The sequence below is a fragment of the Branchiostoma lanceolatum genome, chromosome 16 (genome assembly GCF_035083965.1).
Source record: "Branchiostoma lanceolatum isolate klBraLanc5 chromosome 16, klBraLanc5.hap2, whole genome shotgun sequence".
Taxonomy (NCBI): domain Eukaryota; kingdom Metazoa; phylum Chordata; class Leptocardii; order Amphioxiformes; family Branchiostomatidae; genus Branchiostoma; species Branchiostoma lanceolatum.
In genome coordinates, this window is record NC_089737.1 from 16,053,203 (window position 1) to 16,079,729 (window position 26,527).

The 26,527-nt window shown below is 41.3% G+C and overlaps 1 protein-coding gene across 3 annotated transcripts; it reads right to left on the minus strand.

The window, feature by feature from the left end:
• Positions 1-3,353: 3,353 nt before the first annotated feature.
• On the minus strand, positions 3,354-25,919 carry LOC136421601 (translocator protein-like). Of its 3 annotated transcripts, XM_066409039.1 has the most exons (4): positions 25,805-25,919; positions 22,108-22,303; positions 5,967-6,105; positions 3,354-4,055 (listed from the first exon to the last, which is right to left on the minus strand). In XM_066409039.1, the coding sequence occupies exons 2-4, from the start codon at positions 22,290-22,292 to the stop codon at positions 3,882-3,884; spliced, it is 498 nt and encodes a 165-aa protein (XP_066265136.1). In that variant the 5' UTR covers positions 22,293-22,303; positions 25,805-25,919; the 3' UTR covers positions 3,354-3,881. The 3 variants fall into 3 exon arrangements, with proteins under 3 accessions (XP_066265136.1, XP_066265137.1, XP_066265135.1); XM_066409040.1 differs by lacking the exons at positions 22,108-22,303; positions 25,805-25,919 and adding an exon at positions 21,764-22,057; XM_066409038.1 differs by lacking the exons at positions 22,108-22,303; positions 25,805-25,919 and adding an exon at positions 17,584-17,798.
• Between the last annotated feature and the right edge of the window lie 608 nt (positions 25,920-26,527).

Genomic DNA, 26,527 nt, shown 5'->3' on the forward strand with positions numbered 1-26,527 from the left:
AATGTATTCTTCTCGTATCACGTATCATGATTACAACAACAACAACCGTGGTTAGACTTTGTGAGTTAAAGAAGTTTGCATGATGTAATGCTATTCGTCCTGTATGTCTATCATGTACTAATCAGATCATGGGAAAATCTTACACGTGACGATTAAAAAAGGCTGTAAGGAAAAGCTGTGATTGCAATGATTTTTTTATATATAAAGATTAAAAAATCCATTGCGTTTTGGTCGACAGTCGGTGCAAGTTAATTTCCATCTGGGTAATCAGGGCATAATAAACTTTGACTTTTTACCTCTCTACCCTATCACCCGTCCTGGTTACCCAGATGACAATCTCAAGCGCAATACGACCGACTGTCGGTCAACAACCAAATGGACTTTCCTGTAATAGAAAACTCCATTTGTTGGTCCTAAAACTAGTAAAAGGGGGCTTAATGCAGTGTATTCATGGTTTGTACGATTGTAAACGTCAATTTTGGGCACTGTAACTGAGCAGAGAGATGAGTTCGCGAAGACCTCTGGTTGCAGTACTTCAATCAGCCGCTCCGTCTCTCTTTTGAGCCATGCTGGGCAAGGCACAAGTCAGACGACTTTTCACACTAGAGCCAGAAAAACTGACGACGCTGTTGAATACGCTTATTAGTAACTTTCGACACGTACATGCTATTGCGCACATATTATGTGCAATGGTTCGGCATGTATTGACACTCATGATCGACTACAAACCTAAACCGTTACCGTGTTGGGTGCGAATTCTCCTCGGGAGAAGTGCCAGTGTCTCCCGCAAGAATTTCCGATGGCACAAAGGGATCGTTTTGACGGACATAAATGAACCAAATGGTCGTCTTTATACATAACAAGTCCTAACACTTTAAGAATGATAAGTAAAACAGTACAAATGAGTTTTAGTTTCTCCTACCAACTTAAGTAGGGAGTTTTAAGAACCACCGGGACGTTGCAGATTTGTCGGCGGACGGATGCTGACCTTCCCCCGCCGGCCAGTGACAGGCGACTCGGTCAGTTACCTACTGTCTAAGTCTCACTAATGAAAACGTGTGCTCACATGTTTCTACTAACATATACTTTATTGCCACCATACAAACATAGATTTTAGTCTGTGAGTTTTACGTGTAATGTAATTATTACAGGTTAAGCAGCATCTAGAAACCAGTCACAAGCCGCAAGTCTTTCACTATCAACACTTGCCGCCCTATTATCATAACCCCCTCCTCAATAAAGCCAAAGTCAAGTCCTCCTCAAATTCAAGTTAAATGTTAATCTGGTCATAGAAGGTCGATTGAATGAGTTACAGCTGTTTTCAAACTGTTACTGTCATATTTTAATGCGAGAAAAATACTGTATGACAAAAGTACTGTTACAGTACTGTATGGCTTCATCAGAAAAGTTCTGACTTTATAAGGGTCTACAAGAGCGTTTTCCGTAGCAATCTGACTTGTAGGTTCTTATGGTATCACTAATACTGCAACAGTGTTTCGTATCTTGCTCATGACTCATAACCAGCAATTAGAAAGTGATATGTAGATTTTTTCATAAACATGATTTTGATTCCAATTGGAAAGGAAATTCTTTAAAGATAATACATACCATTAACTAACCTTTGGGGTAAAACTCAACATTACAAAAGCTTTCTGTGTATCCATACCACTTCTCACAATTTTTTTTACAGTTATAGTGACTTCTAGCTCTCACACATTACGTATGATTTAATAAGAAGGACAATGAAAATTCGGACTAATCGTCTTAAAGTCTTGACATTAGAACCAAGAAACACACACTTCACTGCACATGATGTATATAACAACTTGACATTTTGGACTTCCCGCAGGGCATCCTTTGATGTTCATAATTTTGTAGGAAATGGCACTCTAAGTGATTATTTTTATTCTACATACATGTACGTATGGGAACACAAACTGGTTGGCTTCTATCTCCACAATTCCAGTTAGCACCAAAACCTTGTATACTGAATACTGGAATGACTTAACAATGTATGCTCAGGCTTTGCTTACTTTTTTTACCTTGATAAGTATGTAATAATCAAATGTAGTGTACGTATCTTCATAATCTCATTATTCCAGAGGGTACCATAAGATCACCACATTACATCATTTTTCACTAATGCAGTAACGGTAATCCCCAAAACATGCCCATTTCAGATATGTTCAAGATATCTCTTAAAAGGCATTTGATAAGGTCACACCAATCTAATTTCTTGGTAAACAGATTTTTTTTTTAATTTTAGCAAAAAAATCATGAAAACAGAAGGCTGGGGTGAAAACTTGCACCTGGCCCTGTTCACTCCCTGAAACTGTGTGCACCAAAGTACAAACTTTTCTCTGAGATTCTGTTTTCCTGTTGATTTTCCAATCTAGCATTTCTTTGAAAATTCCGTTAATCAAGAAATTGAAATGGTGTGGCCTAACATCGTCTTTTTTAATGTGGCAGTCTAAGGGTACTCTGCAGAATGATGACAGGTAAAGTATCTACAAGTCTTTCAAGCACTTAACAACTAAAGCATTGGTTTGTGTTTCACATGTACTTAATAGCTACAGACAACTTATGCTTGGAATGGTAACTATAACACATGATGCTACACCATTGCACAGATAGGAGCAAACTATAATAGCAGAAAACTCCACTGTTGGTGGCCAAGGGACTTGTTCTAACACATCAAAGTGGACTTACAACATGTTGAACTGATTATAACTATGAAAATGACTTCATTGGTGATGCTAATAAATTTGACAAATATAGATGAGCCTGCAAACTACAAAAGCGTGAAAACAAGGGACTGAAATCAAGTTACATGTATAAAATATCAAAGCGTAATTTGATGATTAACAGTGCAATCGTCAGTTCAGTTCCTACCTCTAACATTAATTGGCCCCTTGAATTACTTTCTACACCTAAAAATAGCAATGTTATAATATCTTCCATTTTGCAAGACACATGGTGCAGACATTCTCTCACCAGCTTTACTGTTGGCAGTTTAACCTTCTCCCTGCTGCCTAACCCCATAACCAACACAACTTTGGTACCAATTGCTACCTTAGCAGACTGAGGGTTAACATCAGGCTTCAATCCTCTAGAAAAATGACTGGACCAACTCTATGACCAAATCATTAGAGGAAGATGCCGCATCAAAAGAGCAGTTAATCAATTCCAGTTTTTGGACCTTCCGACCCAAAATCATGTTTACTGTACTACATGTAGGTGATTCTTTGCTTTCAACCAGTCTAACCACAGTCTGGAGCAATTTCAAGCCCAACCTGTTCTTAGATCTGTGCTTCTTTGCTGGCCTGTTTCAGCTTGAAATAATATTGAGTAATATATCCTACCTGGATGTCTAACCTCCATCAATCTACTACTAACAGTAAACATGATTTTGGGTTGAAAGGCCAAAAAACTGATACTTTTTTACTGCTCCTATAATATCTAAGGTCAGCCTGGGTGGTTCCTTGTGGTTCTAGTTGACCTTCTTGCTGGGGTTGTTTCGCCAGGTGAGGCACAAGGTGAAGGAGACCCACCCCAGGTACGGCAGCCATACTGAGCTCATACATGTACATGCCTACTGGCCTACTGAAGTCAAGCTTGTGGACGTAGATTTGGGCTTCAAACTGTTACAAATTGTAGCAGGACCGGTGGAAAACAATAAGCCACCTACTGTTACAGCAAACATAGATTTTGGGTTGAAAGATTAAAAAATTGAAATTATAGTACTTCCCCTTTCACATATCTTTTAATCATTATGCTAGTCATTATGCTTGGACATTTCCAGGCAGTTCCCAGATGGTTCCAGGTGGTATTAAACTGGTTCCAGGCGGTTTTAAACTGGTTCCAGGCGGTTCCAGGCGGTTCTAGTCGACCTTCTTGCTGGGGTTGTTTCGCCAGATCCAGAAGGTCAGGCAGGAGGCGAAGGACACCCACCCAAGGTACGGCAGCATCAGGTAGCTCGCCGTCTTGCTCACGGGGTGAAAGGTCACGATGCAGCCCACGATGGCCAGCCAGGTGGCGCCGATCTCGATTGTGGCCTGGGGGAACGCAGTGAATAAATCAATATATCAATCAATATATCAATCATTCAATCAATATATCAATCAGTCAATCAATCAATCAGTCCATCAACCAACCAATCAATATATCAATCAATACACCAATCAATGTATCAAGCAATCAATTAACCAGTCAATAAACCAGTTAACCAATCAATATTTCTATCAATCAGTTTGTCAGTCAACCAACCAACCAATCAATTGATTAATCAATGAACCATGCATTTGCTGATCAATCAACAATAAATACATGAATAAAAAAAAAGTATGTCAATCAATTTGTCCATCAATAAATCAATCGACCGACACTGATACTGATTTATTAAAAAATGTAAACCTTTTGACAACATACGCCCATTCCATGCTTTACATTCAAAATATCGCACCACGGGGACCAAGTAAAAATGTGGTGTTTTCCAAATGTTTTTATTAAGATCCATACATTTCAAAGTGTCTTGTGCATTTCCACTAAATGTGTATAGATTTCTTAAAATTCGTGCAAATGCTTAAGCAACCCTGGACAATAAACAAACAAACAAACAGCCCTCACCAGTCCGAGCTTGTGCCAGCCGAAGAAGATGGGAGTCCATGCCATCACACAAACAATAAACAAACAAACAAACAAACAGCCCTCACCAGTCCGAGCTTGTGCCAGCCAAAGAAGATTGGAGTCCATGCCATCACACAAACAATAAATAAACAAACAAACAACAAACAACCCTCACCAGTCCGAGCTTGTGCCAGCCGAAGAAGATGGGAGCCCATTCCATCACACAAACAATAAATAAACAAACAAACAAACAACAAACAACCCTCACCAGTCCGAGCTTGTGCCTGCCGAAGAAGATTGGAGTCCATGCCATCACACAAACAATAAATAAACAAACAAACAACAAACAACCCTCACCAGTCCGAGCTTGTGCCAGCCGAAGAAGATGGGAGCCCATTCCATCACACAAACAATAAATAAACAAACAAACAACAAACAACCCTCACCAGTCCGAGCTTGTGCCAGCCGAAGAAGATGGGAGCCCATTCCATCACACAAACAACAAACAAACAAACAAACAACAAACAGCCCTCACCAGTCCTAGCTTGTGCCTGCCGAAGAAGATGGGGGTCCATGCCATCACACAAACAATAAACAAACAAACAAACAAACAACAAACAACCCTCACCAGTCCGAGCTTGTGCCAGCCGAAGAAGATGGGGGTCCATGCCATCACACAAACAATAAACAAACAAACAAACAAACAACAAACAACCCTCACCAGTCCGAGCTTGTGCCAGCCGAAGAAGATTGGAGTCCATGACATCACACAAACAACAAACAAACAAACAAACAACAAACAGCCCTCACCAGTCCGAGCTTGTGCCAGCCGAAGAAGATAGGGGTCCATGCCATCACACAAACAATAAACAAACAAACAAACAAACAACAAACAACCCTCACCAGTCCGAGCTTGTGCCAGCCGAAGAAGATTGGAGTCCATGACATCACACAAACAACAAACAAACAAACAAACAACAAACAGCCCTCACCAGTCCGAGCTTGTGCCATCCGAAGAAGATTGGAGTCCATGCCATCACACAAACAACAAACAAACAAACAAACAAACAAATAGACAAACAATTCTCACCAGTCCGAGCTTGTGCCAGTCGAAGAAGATTGGAGTCCATGACATCACACAAACAACAAACAAACAAACAAACAAACAACAAACAGCCCTCACCAGTCCAAGTTGGTGTCACTCAAAGAAGATGGAAGTCCATGCCATCAAACAAACAAATAGACAAACAATTCTCACCAGTCCGAGCTTGTGCCAGCCGAAGAAGATTGGAGTCCATGACATCACACAAACAATAAACAAACAAACAAACAGCCCTCACCAGTCCGAGCTTGTGCCAGCCGAAGAAGATGGGAGTCCATGCCCAGTTCAGCGCCAGCTGGGTTCCATACAGACCCAGCGGCACGAGGGAACGGTCGTTGAACCCGTCACACGACTCCCACACCAGGTAAGACGCATATCTGTGGGTACAAATAGACAATTTGTCAATCAGGGTAATCATGATAAAAACCATTGAATTGCGCTTAGTGTTTGTAGGTGAGTCTCAGCAACCGGCACAGTCAAGTGACCCAAAATCAGCCACGCTGCCTGGGTGGTCTTGTATTGCCGTTGCAATTTGAATAAAATAAAAGTGACTGTGTGTTTGTTAAAACCACCTGGTAGTACATGACTCCAAAACCAGGTAAGACGCATACCTGCAAGCACAAATGGACAGGTGGTTATTCAGGAAAAGTTACAAGAAAAGAAAGTCCAGTGTACTACCGGCTGTGAGACATCATAACAGAACAGGCTATCAGGGAGCTCTGTCAAGGTTATCCAAACCAGGTATGAAGCATACATGTGGGTAAAATGAACAGGAGGTTGAGAAACAGGATTTTAAAAAATGGCAAATTCACAACTCCCAGAACTAGGTACTACTCATACCTGCAAGTCAAAATGGATAAGCAGTTATATATTCAGGAAACTTTTTTAAAAGAGGGCCCAAACATATGTCAATTCTTCCCAAGCACAAGAGCTATCAATCAGCCAAAAATTGTGACCGTAGCTTGTCCAGACCATGGTATATCAAAACCAGAACCTGCTGCAGTACAAGCAGAGAGCCCCAAATCCAATCATCTCTTCAATAGGACCATGACCTAACCACATACAAAATTTTATGACACTCTATAGCTTTTTTAGTTTATAATGCTGCTAAACTACATACATACGAGTACATAGTACATAAAAACATACATAGTACACACATACATACCTCACTTCACCTATCCCTTGACCTCTTTTGGGGTCGTTGGGGCACCATGAACAGTTCCCCCACCATCCCACACACATACTAGTACAAATGCTACCAAAAAGACAAACTCCCTTTTCTTCTCTTGGCAAAGTTAATAATGATAAAATAGTTCCGTAGAGTGCCAAAGAACCCAGGAAATACCTTGTTGTTGCCTGACTGAAAAGCAAACGAAGGTTGTTCACCCTTTCACACACGTCATGGATTATCCTGTCGTTGCCTAGCAACACGGCCAGAAATAAACTCATCTTGACTTTCATGTGATACAAGATGAGGGCACTTAAGTCTGAGAAGGGGAGAACCACTAACAACCATGGGGGGATGAACACCGGTGAGGTCCAAGTAGGGTTGACTGGACGTACGGTCACGGGTTGAATTCCTGGCATTCATGGCTAGACGTTAAGTTGTACCCTTGGAAAAGGCACTTAACACTTTCCCCACTCCACTCAGGTGTAAAAATGGGTACCTGACTTTCATTGGGGACAATGTTGATAAATTTTTTGCAATGTTTATAAATCTGTCATTTTAAGCTTACAAAAATACATTTTCAACAACTTCATAATATGATCTTAATCATCAATGGACTTTTGTAATGGATAGGTTGAAATTTGTGTCCGTCCCGACAAGCAAATTTCCATCCCGGAATGGAGGAACGGGTCCAGGAGACAGCCCTGGTGAGAAAACCGTAAAAAATTGGGCTGTTAGGAAATCTGCACCTGACTATATCTTTTATGTAGAGTGATTTTATCTATGATTTCTGAGACAAAAGAAATTTGACTTATTGAGGAACCCAAACCGAGTAGTTCCCTTGCTCAGGCCCACCTTGGTCTCAGGTGCTGACCTTTCAGCTGTAAGTGAATCACAAATCTCATGACGAGAAATGTAAATGTCATGTTTGGTGTTCGCATTAAGGAAACATTTTCTCTGTAATCGAATTCCCAGTTAAGGCTTCACCAGTGATTTTGAATAGCCAAGTAGCTAGGTTAGCGGACTCGAGGTCGAGAGGTCACGGTTTCGATAACTTGCATTGCTGCAAGTGAATTACAAATGTCACCACAGGAAATGTAAACATCGTGTTTGGTGTTCGCATTAAGGAAACATTTTCTCTGTAATCGAATTCCCAGTTAAGGCTTCACCAGTGATTTTGAATAGCCGAGTAGCCAGGCTTGCAAACTCGAGAGAGAGAGGTCATTGACTAGATTCCTTGCACTGCTGTAAGTGAATTACAAATGTCACAATGAGAAATGTAAATGTCCTGTTTGGTGTTTGCGTGAAGGAAACATTTTCCCTGTAACAAATTCCTAGTTCAATATTTTACGGTGGCGTTCACTACCCGAGTAGCCAGGCTTGCAAACTCGAGAGCGAGCGATCATTGACCTGATTTCTGTCATTGCTGTAAGCGATTTACAAATGTCACAACGAGAAATGGAAATGTCATGTTTGGTTTTCGCATTAAGGATATGTTTTCCCTGTAATCAAACTCCCAGTTTTGGCTTTTATAGTTTCACCAGTGGTGTCGAATAGCCGGGTGGCCAGGCTAGTGGACACGAAGAGCAAAAGGTGAAGGCAATGTTTGCAAGACATTGTGCCCTTGGGAAAAGCACTTTAACACAACTTTCCTCACTCCACCCAGGTGTAAAAATGGGTACCTGACTTCGGTTGGGGAGGTAAAATTTAAAAGGTGGTGGAAGAAGAGGGATGGGCTTCGCCTTCCAATACCCTGCCCTAGACACTGCCACGAAAGCTTAAAAATGCCTATATATGGTAATCAAAATTATTTTTCCTCTTTGGCTAAATTTTACTTTATTCCAGCCAGCATATTTAGGCAGGTGGAGAGTTAACAGTCTATGTGTAGGTCTTCCAGCAAGACAAATCTAGTTCTAGCAACAGCCGTATTGCTCCTCCTGCCTTTGCAACCAAAAGACATGGATATAAAAATATGAATATCCAACCGATTTCCTGGAAAATACCAACCCAGAGGGCGTTGTCCCCAAATTGGGCTGTTTTTTCCTGGGGCTAAACCTGCCAGTGAACCACAAATTGCACAAAGCATTCATGTCATGCTATCATGTTCTGTCACACATAGACCTGTGTACCGGTACACTGTACCGATACAGTACCGGGTACAATCAATTAGGTACAGGTCCAAAATACCTGACCCTGCTGTATGGATACTGGACCTGACTCAGGGGATGGCCACTTTGACAGATAAAATTACTATGAAATCACCATGGCAGTGCTCTAAAGCCACTCTAAAGCACAGAAAACACATTTGCATGGCTGAAAGTACAGTCAAACCTGCCCAAGAAAACCACTCGGGACTGATAAAATTTGGTCACATACTGGTGCAAGCAAGTCTTTGAACCCCCGCCTCACGGGGAAAAACAGGCAGTCAAACAGAGAGTGAGTGAGTGTGTATGTTGACAGGTAGCGCGAAATGGACAGGAGTCTTAATACTTGTGTCAATGGGAAAAAAGGGATCCCTAAAAAAGAGGACACATTAGTCAAGTGGCCCTTTTGTAGATCTAGAGGTGGCCCCTTGTACAGGTTTGACTGTAATTATCAATGGCCAGGTGGTTCTTATGCAGGGAGGGTCATCACTAGAGAATGTACAGGTTTGACTGTAATCACAGTTTCATATCATATACCCCACAGGTACAATGTAGTGCCTGGCTCTCCTATATGTGATGATGGGTGCCAATAACAACAGGGGAAAACTGTAGAGGTGGGACTCAAAACACAAGTCCAATCAAACAGCTGTCACCTTGCTTATCCTACTACTACTAGTAGTTTTCTCTCTGTGGACAAGCCTTCAATATATAAAAATCACCATCCTACCTTAAGGGAAGATTTTGCTCAGGATATGATAATAATTACATGTGGAAACGGTATGGGACGGACTTCAAACAAAACAAACATCTAAAGAAAAAGGGATAATCATTTTACCCTTTTATAATAGTAATATTTTATTATACACTGTACTTCCTAAATTCTTAGCCACAAGCCATGGAAATGTGAATAAGCTCTTATATCCGCCGCATAGAGAAAGGAAATCCTTGGCTTGTCAACAGGTGGCGGTGGGGGAGAGGAAACCTGAGAAATAACGACCCTATAATTGCACCTGGGGGTGTCAATCAAACCTTCAGCTACCTTCATCAATGAATTCTATACATTCAAGCTCTAATTTCTAGTGAGACAAAAAAGGCTGTTCTCACCCACAGTAGAGGAGAGAAATCTTGAGAAAAAACAACACTTTATGGCAGACAACCAACTCATTCTGGTATAGTACAGTAGATGCACCTGCTGGTTGAAAATTATTAAAAGTCTCGTTTTTTTTAAAGTACTTCTGTCATTCATGAAATAACATGAATGTTGAAGATAAATTTTTTGCAACAATGGCAGACAAAACTGAATGAAGGCATTTAGGGCATTTTGCTATACTGGAAAATTGTTGAAATAAGTTATGTTGTGAGTGAAAATTTCCTGAATAGGAGGTATTGTGGATTTTTAAAAAAATTGTGGGGGGGGGGATTTAAAAAAAAAAAGAACTGCCAATTTCGAGAACCAACAAATTGAATTGGTGTGGCAAAAAAGAGTCACGATATACGAATCACATTACAGGGACAGGAAGTCGAATCTGAAAAGCTTCCAGTTTCCTGCTTTCCTTTCTGACACTGGAAGCCGGCAGTGTTTGATCCTATGAGGCCTTTACATTATAATTAATAACACAATTTCACCAACTACAAAGGAGGAAAATTATACCGAAGGAAGAAATCAAACAAAGACTTTAAATTAAGAACTATCTGGGTAGGACTTCCGCCCAAATACAAATCTAGAACATGTTTTATCGCTGTGTGAGTCATTCATATTATCAACAGAAGACGCAACCTTCACCCACAAAAAATGGGAATTCTACTGAAAGAACAAATTCAATTAGAGAAGGACTTTAAGAATCACAAGGGTAGGTCTTCCATTCAAACACAAACCTAGAACATGTTTTTATAACAATCTGAGGCCTTAACATATATAGGTAGAGATAGCTGCGGTCATTTGCCTAAAACTTACTACCTACAATTTCTTATATATTTCTTATATATCCTGCTAAAAATATGTATTCTGGTAAAACTCTGTACCTGTTTTTATTTTTTTCGTATATTCCGCTAAAAATATGTATTCTGGTAAAACTCCGTACCTGTTTTTTTTTTTTTTAGCGACACAAAGCACTTACAAATTGCTGCTGCCCTCTGCGTACAACTTCTGATTATAAGTATTCTGGTTATAACGTGCATTCTCAGGTAAATAGAACATTTGTGTCGCCTCACAGAGGATGAAACGAACTGAACTGGTAAAACTTGTATCAGCGACACAAAAAACGATTTTCTCACCCACTGCTCAGAAAAAGAATCCTACTGACGGAGCGAAAGACGGTCGACGCCGGTTCCCACTTTGGGTGGACGAGTGTCGCGTACCACGTGCCTCCCCACCTCCGAATCACGACTCGCGCGATCACCCCTCCAACGCACGGTAGCAGCATCGAAACGCCGACCGCTACACAACACTGCCTCGTTGACGCAACCATTGAGATTCAGTGCTCAAGAAGAAATCCTCGTTAAACACTAATTATTGTACGGGCTTTGACAGACCTCCCACGTGCAGACAGGCTGTACAGGTAGAACCATGTTTGTCTGATCTGTTCTGTTCTGTCTGCTAACTGTGTTACCTTGAAGGGACGGCACACTTATACAGAGGGGAGGATCATTAACGTCTCTATAAGAGGGTGAAAGGAAGGTCCAGCTCTCAGTAAGAAATCCTTGTTAACAGCATCAACTGACTTTTCAGGACTAAGGACAGAAAGCATATTAAAGGTAAGTATGACATTGAAATAGGATTTTACCTTTAACCTCTTGTGGAAACAAACCATAAAATTTGTCGGGCTGAAATAACAGTAATTGACTTTTCAGCACTAAGGACAGAAAGCATCATAGTTTCCACATATATACCTGGCTTCCCGCATGTTTGCTTAGAATCATCACCATGCTATAAAAATCCATGGTCCAGCCATGTTCCTTAGATAGAAATCAGGTGCCTTGAATGGGTTATAAGGACTCTTTATTCTGCTGCTACTGGCCAAAATAATGCAATAAGTTGTTGCCAAGCAATGATGTGCCATACACAGATAAAAGGTCTCTCAAAGTATGGGATATCGAGCAAATACGTGTATAATGGATAATCTGTGTGATTCTTTTGGTCTTGGTGTGGGTATGTTTATTTCAAATAAAATTGGATGTAACCTTCAGATATTCACCCCGTCTCATTGGTACAGAGGAACATATTAAGAGTCCAGTAGATCCAATAAGGTAAATAAGACATTGAAATAAAATATATAAGACATTGAAATAATATTTATATAAGATTTTGAAATAAGATATATAAGATACTGAAATAAGATATATGTACATTTCTTGATGTTGCTTCGTTAAGCATTTCACCTTAACCCTGGTCTAGAAACAATTTTTCCAATTGATTCGGCTAAATCTACTGCAATCAATATTTCAGCACTAAGGACAGAAGCATTTCAACTGTTGGCCGGAATTTCCACTCCTGTATACTGGCCTTTTCTCTACATTTCTTCCCACATCTTTGCGTGAAGTCATCCCTATTCTTACATAAATCTGTATCTGTATCTATATAGCCCGTCATTATAAGTAAGACGTATTTAATATAAGATTGTACGATAATGTTGTATATTTTAAAAACCTAAAGTGTATATTCGTATATAGAAGTACGTGACCAAGCAATTTTTAATCATGTAACTGAGAATAAGACTTGTTTTAATTGTGGCGGTGTCCTATGTAAAACAAACCGCAATTCAGCCTCTGGCTGCGAGAGTTTTGTTGACAATAAAAACCATTTATATATATATATATATATATATATATGACTGCCCTTTGGCATAACACACCAGCTTCAATCTGTGGTGTGTTCCATAATTCCAACTGTTGCTTCCTTTAACCCGAGTCCATAAACCGGAAACTGCAAGTTGCCAGCCATAATGGCAGATGAAACACCCATGGCCAGACATTAATTTTCCCCATCAAAAATTACAGACAGTCTGAACTACATTACTGGTGTCGTGTTTGTGATTTTCTGTTTCCTGTTTTTGATCAGTCTGTTCGAAATGTAGGCCATGGCCACAAGAATGCAAGGCCAGTTTATTTTGTTACTTCCGCTAGTCTAGCGGCTCAGCCATCACGTCTACACAAAATGTGAAGATGTCAATTTTTACTGTGCACAAAAGAGAAGAAAATAATAAGAAGAGAAAGGCCGCAGGGTTTTAAGTTTGCAGGTGAAACAGTTTAGTAGTATAGTTTGTAGTAACACATTGAAAACACATATTCTGTGTCATGAATTTGCTGTGGAGAGGTCCCTGACCAAAAAGTGCTCCTACTAGTCCTACTATCCGGCCGGACGTTTAATCCCTGGGGACGGGTCATTTACCCAAGGTAGCTAGAGATACACACAGGCCACAGTCATGTAAACTCCTTATTTGGAAATGAATACAGAATCCACAAAGTTCCTTACACCTACACATACACCCACACAACATGTAAAGTGGCCATTTGGCTAGATTACACTACACAAAAGTGAAGGTTGTGGGAAGACATGACCTTTTCAGGGTTCTGAGGGTACATTACCGACAGAGATGATTCTGAGGGTCCATAAGGGGTTACTTGATACAGGTTCATGCCTGTTTTCCCAGCATAACACACTCACTTAAGGGCTTATTGGATAACTGCTACTGGTAAGAAAAACCCAGGAAAAGCTTAATTAAGGCAGCACCAATCTATATACACTTGCATGGTTCTTGGATATTTTAAAGTAAAACATTTGCCAAGCTACCTACCCCATGGCAATGTATATCAAAAACATTTTGAGAGAACAGTTTATTTCCCATCATATATGTTGATTCGAAAAGTTGCTATTTTGAGCGAGGGAACAAATGGTACAAAATGTATCAAATCTACACCAACCTATCATTTTTCTTTACCTTTGCACTGAGTATCATATATCAGATGTCATCAAGTCAAAGCAAACCATTCGTCAATTTGTAACATGACACCATCATTTTGGTATTCATGACATTTTAAGATTACATGGTCAAATAATGTCAAGCATGGTAAAGAACAACAAAAATCACCTTTTTTGTTGGTTTTGTACATTCCCCATTGGGAGACCTCAACAAGTACAAGCAAGCGTTTCTATATACATTAGTCCAACTTACAAGGCTTTATTATATGCAAGACACCATCTTCATTAAATTCATTAACATGACATTTCCTTGCCAAATTTAAAACAAGGAAATAATTTGGGGTGGCCTAAGCTGTAGATTAACCTTTGCAGAAATGGCACACGTCCGGCACAGCACATAGAGAAGTGATGGCAACCAAAATGATGTACATTCAACATTTTGACATAATTTCTCCTTGCAAAAAAAATTTAGTCAATAAAGCATTACGGCAAAGCTGTTAATTATGAACCCTATATAGGCAAGAATACTACATAATTACATGTAGTATAGTAGTACACAAATAAGGCAGTTGATCAAGCAACTGGATAGATTTTCTGAAGACTCAGATTATGGTTAAACTGGCTGCATCTGTAATATAATCCCGTAATGGTCTGTGCTTAGGTCAGATTCATTCTACAGCAATTCCTACTTTAAAACCCTCTGAAGCCACCTGTGTACATAGATGCCATGTTCCTAATGGTGTTTCCTGAAATGCTGTTTGCATTAGCCTGTGTTTACACAGTCCCTCGCTGTCTGAGGTTAACGACCCCCTCCCCCACGACATGACTATCAGGCGGGCTAGAAGGAGAGCGTTTTAGTCGGGCTACTGTTTGTATACATTCTATGCTGTCATGTGTGTTTTTGATATGGGCCTGTTCGGGCCTGAAATGAAGGATTAATAGTATCATTTTCCAACTGAGCACAAATGTTAATGCAAATGTCAACCTCACGCACGCAACCAGCGGCAGCAAACAAGAACAGTGGGTAATTAGAAGATGCTGTTTCACTGGATTATGTGCAAACTAGCGGCACGTATATGTATATCAGTTTCCAACTGATCAGACACGTTATACGTACCTTAAGTTTTGTGCAAATGTCACAGCACAAAAGCAACAAGCATTGGTGTAACACACAGTAGTGAGCTACCCACACCATGCCAGAATGAAACCTTAGGTATTAAGAATATGCCCTTTCACCGAAATATTACAATACTAGCAGTATGTATGTTTGTTACCATAATACAAATCTCACAGCACCCATGCAACATATAGTAGTACTACTACTAGTACACATGTAAGAGCAGTTACCCACCCCATGCCCACGTACATGGTTCCCCACATGGGTGCAAACAGCCAGTTGGGTGCACACCACGTGGGTTTCCGCAGACCCACGTACCAGCAGAGCGCCTTCTGGGTCTGCTTGTGCGCGATGAACCCGCCGACGTTCGGCACGAGGGTCGCCGCGAACGGAGGAACCCAGTTGGCAACCATTCTCGAAATGTACAACAAAAATGCAGGAATAGCTAGATGGGACGCACCACTAAAGACCAGACTTAGGGCTGGGTAGAATTTATCACAAAATGGAGGGACTCAGTTGGCTATAATCGTCAGGCCAAGACAGGGATAGCAAGACGGGCTGTACCACTAAGGACCTGACTTAGGGGTGAGTTGACACATCCCCGTCTTGTATGACAGCCAATGAAAGAGTAACATTATCACCCCGTAAAGGGCGGTATAACCCCGTCGTCGCAAAAGCACGTTGACTGATGATGATGATGAGGGAAAAATGAGTAAAGGCCAGTGAGGAATAGCAAAATGGGATGTTCCACTGAGGACCACACTTAGGGGTGGGTAGAAACCCACAAGACAGGAATAGCAAGACAGAATGTACTACTATTACTAAATTGCAGGAATAGAAAAATGGAATGTACCACTAATCATAAAGAGGGGAGTTTAGACATGAGACTAGAGATGGGATGCACTCCTACTTAACTAAAGTGCAGGAATAGCAGGATGAAACGTTCCACTAAGGATCAGCTTTAGGGCTGGGCAGAATATCCCACAAGACTTAAGAGATGGGATGTACCACTAATACCAGACTAAGGGGTGGGTAGAGGAGCCCAAGACGAGACATGAACTCATGTATGAAATGTTGTTTTGTCTAATAGATAGAGTCCAGACTAGAGAAGCAGCTTTGTGGTTTCAGCACATGATGATTATTGTCCATTATGCTGAGCCTAAGAAGAGGCACAAATCTAAAATCCTCAACGTGCACACAAGGCAAGGAGGGAGGGGAAAATACCCTGAACCGATGTCTTTTTTCCTGTTTTAACATATTCTATTTTTCATTCTTTGAAAGCAGTACAGGCATATGGTTACAAATATTGACTACAAACATTGAAAACAAACTGTATCGAGAGTATGCTTTTGAAATTTTATTTTTGTTTCTCGAGTATCAATTTCTTCAGATGGGTTCATGGGGTGAACAACTCCCTGACCTAAGAGTAAGACAGACATGCCTGATCCTTCCCCGTTCCTTTGAAGACTTGTCTATTGTGTTTATTCAGGCAAGACGCTATATATATCTATGTTAGACGTTAAGAGCGCACCCGCTGCACCCTCATTACTCACAAACCATTGTGGTGGTTTCTATAGCTGAAGAAAAGCTTGTGGAATGGCACAAACCAAGATAATGGTTTTCCTCTAGCTCACATCATTACGCTGCTTAACTACCAGTCTCGAAATCCTTCTGCATCAACAGCAGACTGCCAAACTCTCTCGATGACACCTGTTTCCTTCCCATATACAACCTGCAAGCCTTCAAAAACTGAGCAATGTTCACCGTGAGACAGAGAGGGAGACACGTCTGTGGACCAGACAGAGTGATCATGAGATGGTGGACAGAAGCCTTCAAGGTCACAAGACTATATAAGGAGGGTCTGAATTAAGACAAAAAAACTAGTACGCATTATGCTAAAATCAAGGAAGGTAAATTACGCAAAACACTACAAATTAAGTTTATATTCAACTCACAGGGAGGGTTCTGTATCAACACAGCTTTAAATAGCCTACAGAATGACTGTTACAGTAACATTACTAGTGACTTTGCTGGTTGATTGGCTGCAATACTGCTGAGGAAAGAAAGGGGGCAGCATCTGACCTAAGTACTCAAAAGGAGAAAAGAGAGATACATACTCTGTTTGATACTACATAACTGGTAGATAATACATGTATCTGCACATAGTTGTTCACAGATCATTTGTAAAATTTTCGGTGTATAATGGATATTAAGTGGATTGGTTGAAACGCCTACCAAATACCAAACAAAACAATACAATGTCTACAAGTTGTTTCAATAAAGATTTAATTGAGTTACAATGAATTAAAGGAGCTAATCAAAAGTCCCCAAATCAGCAATTGTTTGATTTGTTGTTCTTATTATTAAGTCATTTTCATTGCCTTTTTCTCTCCAACCTTCCCGTAGCAGTTGATTTCAATGTCAGGTTTCATTGGAAAAATTTGATTTGAATTTGTTGATCCATTCTTTTTTTTTCATTTGCTGCCACTTTTTCTCCCAGCTTACCCCATAGCTGTGTACAGCGCCGTCCAGACCGGTCCAAACAACCAGTTGGGGGGTCGGAACCAGGGTTTCTTTAGCTCGGTGTCGTACCAGGTGCGAACGTTCTTTGAGGTGATAACCGCGCCCCCGAACCCAACCTTGTTTTTGATACAGATTTGATTTGAACCATTTGATTTCAATTTGTTAATTGATTTGTCAATCATGTTATTTTTCATTCCAGTGACTTTTTTCTCCCATCTTACCCCTAAGCGGTGTACAGTACTGTCCCAGCCTCGAATTAAATACGGATTTGATTTCATAGAATTGATTTGTTCCAGTGAACATTTTTCATTCCCGTGACTTTTTCTGCCAGCTTACCCCATAGCTGTGTACAGCGCTGTCCAGACCGGTCCAAACAACCAGTTGGGGGGTCAGAACCACGGTTTCTTTAGCTCAATGTCCTACCAGGTGCGAACGTTCTTTGAGGTTATAACTGCGCCCCCGAACCCAACCTTGTTTTCAATACAGATTTGATTTGAACCATTTGATTTCAATTTGTTGATTTGTCAATCATTGTTATTTTTCATTTCCCGTGACTTTTCTCTCCCATCTTACCCCTTGGCGGTGTACAGTACTGTCCCAGCCTCGAATTAAATACAAATTTTATTTCCAAGAATTGATTTCTTCCAGTGAACATTTTTCATTCCCATGACTTTTTCTGCCAGCTTACCCCATAGCAGTGTACAGAGCTGTCCAGACCGGTCCAAAGAGCCAGTTGGGGGGTCGGAACCAGGGTTTCTTAATCTTGGTGTTGTACCAGGTGCCCCCAAACCCAACCTTGATTTTGATACAGATTAGATTTGAAACAGTTGATTTAGATTTGCTGATTTGTTGTTATTTTTGATTTACTGCCACTTTTTCTCCCAGCTTACCCCATAGCAGTGTACAGCGCTGTCCATACGGGTCCAAAGAGCCAGGAGTTTGGTGGTCGGAACCACGGTTTCTTTGCGAACGTTCTTTGATGTGATATCCGCACCCCCGAACCCAACCTTGTTTTTAATACAGATTTGATTTGAACCATTTGATTTCAATTTGTTAATTGATTTGTCAATCATGTTATTTTTCATTCCAGTGACTTTTTTCTCCCATCTTACCCCTTAGCGGTGTACAGTACTGTCCCAGCCTCGGATTAAATACAGATTCGATTTCCAGGAATTGATTTCTTCCAGTGAACATCTTTCATTCCCGTGACTTTTTCTCCCAGCTTACCCCATAGCAGTGTACAGAGCTGTCCAGACCGGTCCAAAGAGCCAGTTGGGGGGTCGGAACCACGGTTTCTTGATTTCGGTGTCGTACCAGGTGCGAACGTTCTTGGAGGTGATGACCGCGCCCCCGAACCCCCCCAGGTGAGGCAGGAGGGACGCAAGGATGGGCGGGGCCCAGCTGGGAGATACCATTCTGACGGAGGGGGGAGCTGAGACTGCGGGAACAGAAACAGGAGGACATCAAAATAAACTCAAAGCACGCTTAAGTCTTGCACAAATGACAATTTCTGCATTAAAACCAGCTGGCCACTTTTGGTGGTTCCTTGAATTCTTTTTCTCATTGAAGCCCTAAAAATCCTGTCTATCTAACTTCTAAATGCTTAGTGCCCACGTTTTTAATGTGATCATTTTCTCCAAGTTTCTTGAAATGATAAGTTACAAACAGAAAGAATACAATTTCAATCAAGTTATCAACTAGAAAAGAACCATTCAAGAGAATGCATCATTCTGTTACAGATTTAAATTGAGGATTAAAATCAACTTGTCATAGAAGTTTCCAGAATTGATCACAGCAAAACTAATTATAGGTATACGCTAATCAAGAGTCAAGGTAAATTAAACTGCTTCTAATCATACAATACTTTTGGAAAATATATATAGATGCCTTCTTGCTCCAAAATAAGACTGTGACATCGGCCCGGAGAAGGGGTGCGTACTTTATTCAGGTTTTCTCATTTTACGTTTCAAAGTCGCGAATTTGCCTGGAACTTTGTCCGAAGCGTACTTTAATTAGGGTGCATACTCTAATCGAGAAAATAGGGTAGTATTACAATGATTTTAAAATCCACAACACAGTTTGTTTACATAACCGAAATACATTATACATGCTGTATCAGTGTATGCTTATGTAGGAGCCTGTATGTAATGTAGGTCATCTTTGTTGATACAACTAACCAGCTAGCTCCTAATTCAGAGTTATCAAGTTTTATCTTCTACCTGTGGCACCTAGAAGCTCACCTGTCTCTCACCTGTCCAAAGGTAGTCAGGAAGTGAAGGTCACTCACTGGTAAATCTAAGTATTCTAACCTGGAAACAGAGCTGCTACTTACAACCACTGTGGGGCCAGTTTGACCTCAGGTCATTGGGCTGTTCCACTCCACATGAGGGGTGTGCTCCATGGGTCTTACATGATAAAGCTGTACAAGTTGTGTAACAGTTGTGCAACAGGCCAAAGATGTCATGGGAAGAGAACTATTTAGGTGTTAAGAACTCAGAAGGTGGCAAATAATGGCCAAACATGAAGAGGGCTTAATCCTGCGAAACTAAAGCCCTCTCACTGAGTCTCAGCTGCAATCTTATTCAATGAGTGACTGAAAAACAACAAACTACCTGTCTGCACAAGTGAATTACAGTCATACACCTGGAGGAGACAACAAATGCACGTAGACATACCTTCAAATATCTTAAGAAACAGTCACAATCTTAAGAAGCTGACCGTAGGTCCTCACACGCAGGACGTAAAGAAGCAACAAACAACAGGTGGTTGTGTAAGGGTCATGTGACCTTCCTGATCAAGGTCGCGACCCTACATGACCCGACCGGGTCCAAATGACTGACAGGAAAATTTATTTTCCAATTTCTTCACTCAAGAAAATCGTATTTCTTAAAAACCTATCCATTCACAACTTGATACTTCTAATAACTCCATACTGTTATCTACGAAACAACAACAAAGAGTTCCAAGGGAATGTTATTGTAGTATCATAAGTATCAACAGATTAAACCCACACCCCTTCTCTACCATGGTAAAGTCCAGGCTTATCATGTCCCTGAGAGTTCAGCTACCCCAGGTAAACACAATCAGCGGATTAAGAGGTGAAAGGTCGGTGGAAGCAAAGCGGGTGATCGCACACGAGTGTTTACTGGTAAGTATAACTATAATAATGTTGTACTAAGTAATTTTCCTATATAGAATGCAATCTCATGGGAATATACTTCTCCAATACATAAGGTTGCTAAGTATACTAATAGAAATGCACTCTATTTGTTAAAATCACTAACTAATAGTATTCTAATAGAATTGCACTCTAAAATTCATTAAAATTTCTAGGTACATGTGCATGTACATTCAGTAAAATTACTGTTGGCATACTAGCTAATGGCACCGGCTGTATGGAAGACTCAGTGTTTCTTTAACAGGGCTCGAAATTCAGTTTTGGAAATAGGTGCACTGGTGCACCCAACCCAAAAAATTAGGTGCACAGAAAGAAATTTGGGTGCACAACATAGAATAAAGTTGAATGTCAGCAAAACATAATTACAAAGTTTAACGCTCTTAAGAACTTCAATCTGAACATTGTGATACATCAAGTACAACAAAAGGTTTTATTATTTTTTCTGATACTTTTTCAAGAATATTCTGTATACTTACTGTACAATAGTATCCTTATCCTATAGCTTACAAAAATATCTAGGTGCACTGGTGCACCCACTGTCAAAAATTAGGTGCACAGCTCTAATTTTGGGTGCACACAGGTGCACATGCACCCACTATTTCCAGCCCTGTTTAACCTTCAGCCTGCTAAGGTAGCTGTTTGGTATCACTGAAATGCACCTGCATGCAGGCGAGTAGCACAGTCTCCTAGCTCCCGGGAATCAAACCCGGGCCCGACAGGTCACGAACCAAGGCATTTACCACATTAGGCTAAAAGGTCCAGACCAGTTTAATAGACTGGTCGGTAATTATAAGTGGCACTTGAACCATACTGTTGCATTATGCCGTAACTTACCAGCCGAGTAAATCAAACAAACAAACAAACAAGGCGTTACCCCATGCTGGCATACAAGCCTGCCCATACTGGGCCAAAGACATAGTTACGTATTGCACGTAACTTCATATTCTCCTTCCCCGAAAAAAAACACACACAAAAAAGGCTTACCCCATGCTTGCGTACAGACTCGCCCATACCGGACCGAAGACGTACTTCGGAGGCGTCCACCAAGGCTTCTTTACCTCCGTGTCGTACCACACCATATTTTCCTTTCCCGCGAAGGAGCCTCCGAACCCCCCCACGATGGGATGGAACGTTCCTATGACCTTTGGCAGCCAGGTTGGGGCCATGGTGAAGTAGTTGTAGTGGCGGTACAAGTCGTATCCAGTAATTAATTATCTATACTGCTGTGGGGGTCCGTGACACAGTGTTGGGCAGCAGTCAGCTACGAGTCTTCGCAACTATTAAAGGGAGAGAGAGAAAATGTATAAAGTAATCTTAACATGGCTTACCCCATGCTAGCGTACAGGCCAGTCCAGACGGGTGGGAACAGGTAGTTTGGGGGCGTCCACCACGGCTTCTTGACCTGCGTGTCGTACCATTTCATGGAGTCCTTCCCCTGGACCAGTGAGCTGCCGGCGACGCCGATGAGGGGGTGAAGCGTGCCGAGGATGGGGGGGAGCCAGGAGGGAGCCATGGTGCGCAACACTGGACAAACACACAAGTGCAGAAACAGGGGGAGTTCAGGCAAGGCCTGCCTCAGTGCATTGGTACTAAGCCGTGGTGATTACAGAAGGGAATTCTAGCTTGTTACTATATATACTAAGCCAGGAGGGGGCCATGGTGCTCAACACTGGGAAAACACACAAGTGCAGAAACAGGGGGAGTTCAGGCAAGACCTGCCTCAGTGCATTGGTACTAAGCCGTGGTGATTACAGAAGGGAATTTTAGCTTGTTTCTATATATACTAAGCCAGGAGGGGGCCATGGTGCTCAACACTGGACAAACACACAAGTGCAGAAACAGGGAGAGTTCAGGCAAGGCCTGCCTCAGTGCATTGGTACTAAGCCGTGGTGATTACAGAAGGGAATTTTAGCTTGTTTCTATATATACTAAGCCAGGAGGGGGCCATGGTGCTCAACACTGGACAAACACACAAGTGCAGAAACAGGGAGAGTTCAGGCAAGGCCTGCCTCAGTGCATTGGTACTAAGCCGTGGTGATTACAGAAGGGAATTTTAGCTTGTTTCTATATATACTAAGCCAGGAGGGGGCCATGGTGCTCAACACTGGACAAACACACAAGTGCAGAAACAGGGAGAGTTCAGGCAAGGCCTGCCTCAGTGCATTGGTACTAAGCCATGGTGATTACAGAAGGGAATTCTAGCTTGTTATTATATATACTAAGCCAGGAGGGGGCCATGGTGCTCAACACTGGACAAAGACACAGGTGCAGAAACAGGGAGAGTTCAGGCAAGGCCTGCCTCAGTGCATTGGTACTAAGCCATGGTGATTACAGAAGGGAATTCTAGCTTGTTATTATATATACTAAGCCAGGAGGGGACCATGGTGCTCAACACTGGACAAAGACACAGGTGCAGAAACAGGGGGAGTTCAGGCAAGGCCTGCCTCAGTGCATTGGTACTAAGCCGTGTTGATTACAGAAGGGAATTTTAGCTTGTTTCTATATATACTAAGCCAGGAGGGGGCCATGGTGCTCAACACTGGGAAAACACACAAGTGCAGAAACAGGGAGAGTTCAGGCAAGGCCTGCCTCAGTGCATTGGTACTAAGCCGTGTTGATTACAGAAGGGAATTTTAGCTTGTTTCTATATATACTAAGCCAGGAGGGGACCATGGTGCTCAACACTGGGAAAACACACAAGTGCAGAAACAGGGAGAGTTCAGGCAAGGCCTGCCTCAGTGCATTGGTACTAAGCCGTGTTGATTACAGAAGGGAATTTTAGCTTGTTTCTATATATACTAAGCCAGGAGGGGACCATGGTGCTCAACACTGGGAAAACACACAAGTGCAGAAACAGGGGGAGTTCAGGCAAGGCCTGCCTCAGTGCATTGGTACCAAGCCGTGTTGATTACAGAAGGGAATTTTAGCTTGTTTCTATATATACTAAGCCAGGAGGGGACCATGGTGCTCAACACTGGACAAAGACACAGGTGCAGAAACAGGGAGAGTTCAGGCAAGGCCTGCCTCAGTGCATTGGTACTAAGCCGTGGTGATTACAGAAGGGAATTTTAGCTTGTTTCTATATATACTAAGCCATGAGGGGACCATCATTATCAGGTGCTCAAACCTGAGACACACAGGTTCAGAAACAGGGAGTTCAGGCAAGGCCTTTCTGGGGTTTGCGGATTTGATGGGGTGGTCTACAGGGGTGGGCTAGTGGGGTGGGCTACCTCAGCATCTACCCTTTCTGGACCTCAAGGCTGTGCATGGGGGTTTGGCCTCTTACGGAATTTCCTTGAAGAGGATCTGGGTCAAGCTGTGGGTGGGCTAGAGGGAAGGTAACAGCTGATCATATGGCAGGTGGGGGGGGATACATGTAGGTGCACCAAGACTGGTAGAAAAGCCATTTATCATAAACAAACTTCTAAGTACTCAGTATACAATTAGGATTTTAGGGAAGAGGTACAAGGGGAAATAAACTGGAAGTTGCATAGGACAGCTAGGGAATGAGAAAGCCTTTGTTTGACAAAATTCAAAACTTATGTCTCACATTCAGACTAGAATGTACCTGAATGCATGTGCTTGCATACAATGTACAATGTATTTGTGGTTATGTGTGTCAGTGTGCATGAGCGTGGGTTGGAATGTTTTATAAGTGTGTGTGTTTGTACAATGTAAAGTGTTGCTTTTGTTGCTCATTTCTTTTTTGTAGCCACAATGCTACTGTCCTGTTGGCCTGACTGAGCAGTATATAAAGGAACAGAGAACATAGTCCTCCATGTTTAAAAATCTAAAACTGGGGATAACAAACTCCTGCAGGATGTAAATGTATGCAGTATGCTCATTGCCCACCTCCACCCCCCACTGTAGCATCCCCAAAGCAATATGATCCTTCAGCAAAATAAAGCATTCTTTCCGGCCCTCCCACAGAGTGACCCATCTTTTCCTCAAGGAAATTCCATTCAATGCTAAACCCCCATGCACAGCCTTGAGGTCCAGAAAGGGTAGATGCTGAGGTAGCCCACCCCACTAGCCCACCCCTGTAGACCACCCCATCGAATCCGCAACCCCCCCTTTCTGTGCATTGGTAGGGAACAACTCACCTAAGTGAGAACTACACTGGACATTGACTGAACAATACTGGACAGACACACAGGGGCAGAAACAGGGACTGGGGAGAATTCGTTCGTTCTTTCATTCATTCATTCATTCATTCATAGACTGGGGAGAGTTCATTCATTCATTCATTCATTCATTCATTCATTCATTCAGAGACTGGGGAGAGTTCTTTCTTTCATTCATTCATGCATTCATTCATGCATTCATTCATTCAGAGACTGGGGAGAGTTCTTTCATTCATTCATCATTCATTCATTCATTCATTTATTCAAGGCCTACCTGTCTGTGAATGGTAGAGAACAACTCAACTCACTGGGAAGAATATTGTACTTAGTTAAAAGTAGATTAGAGTAGCTCCTTTCAGCCAATGGTTTTCAAGTTTGCAGTGAACTGTGAAGATCTATAGAGGTCACTGTGAACACTGTGAACAATATTGCATCGCTAATATTTCAACATCTACAGTAATGCTTCAGCGAATGCTCAGTGGTCTGCGTAAAATCTTGCAAAACAAGTACTATAGCCTCCTGAGTCCATTTTTCATTGAGGTAAAAACCTTTTTGTGCAATACTACAAAGCCAGGGCAAAATACATTTTCTTTAGAATAAGATAAAGAATTAAATCTTCTGAATCTGATACGATTAAAACCAAGGAGGTTATTTCAACCTCCTTGGAAATACCATTCGCAGACTAGACAAACAGAAAATGAAATATTTTTAAAAAAACTGCGTATACAGACGTAATCGGGTTATATAACAACATGCGTATACACAATTGCATAAACTAGTACTGTCCTTGGCTACAAATTACAATGGGTACATTTTTGTCATTTTGGCGTTGTCAATCCACATTTCTCACGCTATATTGTTTTAACTGCATATATTTGGTTCTTACAGGTTAAATTCTTACCTGTATTACTTCTCTGCCGCACAGGCTGACGAGATACGCAGTTCTCAGAAAACGATGATAGAACTTGTTTGCATCCAAGTGGAAATGTATAGTTAGGCGAGAATACTATGTGAGGGAGGTTTTTTTTTTAATACGATTTCAGTAAAGGTTCAATAAATAATAGCACGAGCGTAAAATATGCATTTATAAATCCTGATGATAGATCTTAGGTTTTAGTTAGGTTTGAAGAAAAATATAATATTAAACTAAGAATAGGTACAATCGCCCCTCAGTTGTTAAAGTGGTATATCTTGATAACCTTTCACCCTTAAGATTATACCACTATAAATGCGGGGTGAAGGAAATGTGAATATCCTCCAAAACTGTTAGAATGTTGTGAAAATTTCCACAAACGTAAAAGATAATACGTACATTATAATTATTCCATAATCAATATTAAATCATTTACGACACAAGAAAGATGGTAACTATCTTAATATTAATAATAATATTGACATACCTGCTATTAGAATGGGTACTGCCTGACTTCACTTCCGGGTTTGCCTGTCACGAGGCCAAGGTTGTTGTGTACGTGGCTGTCTCCTCGTAGTGTTCGGTGAGCTTGTGGTGTGAGTTCAAGGTTCTTGCGTCATAAGTGTTTCTCAGCTGTGTTGTCTAAGATCTGTACTTTTTCTCTGTTCATGGCAAATATACAAATGTAACGTTAACGGGTTCCTTTCTCAG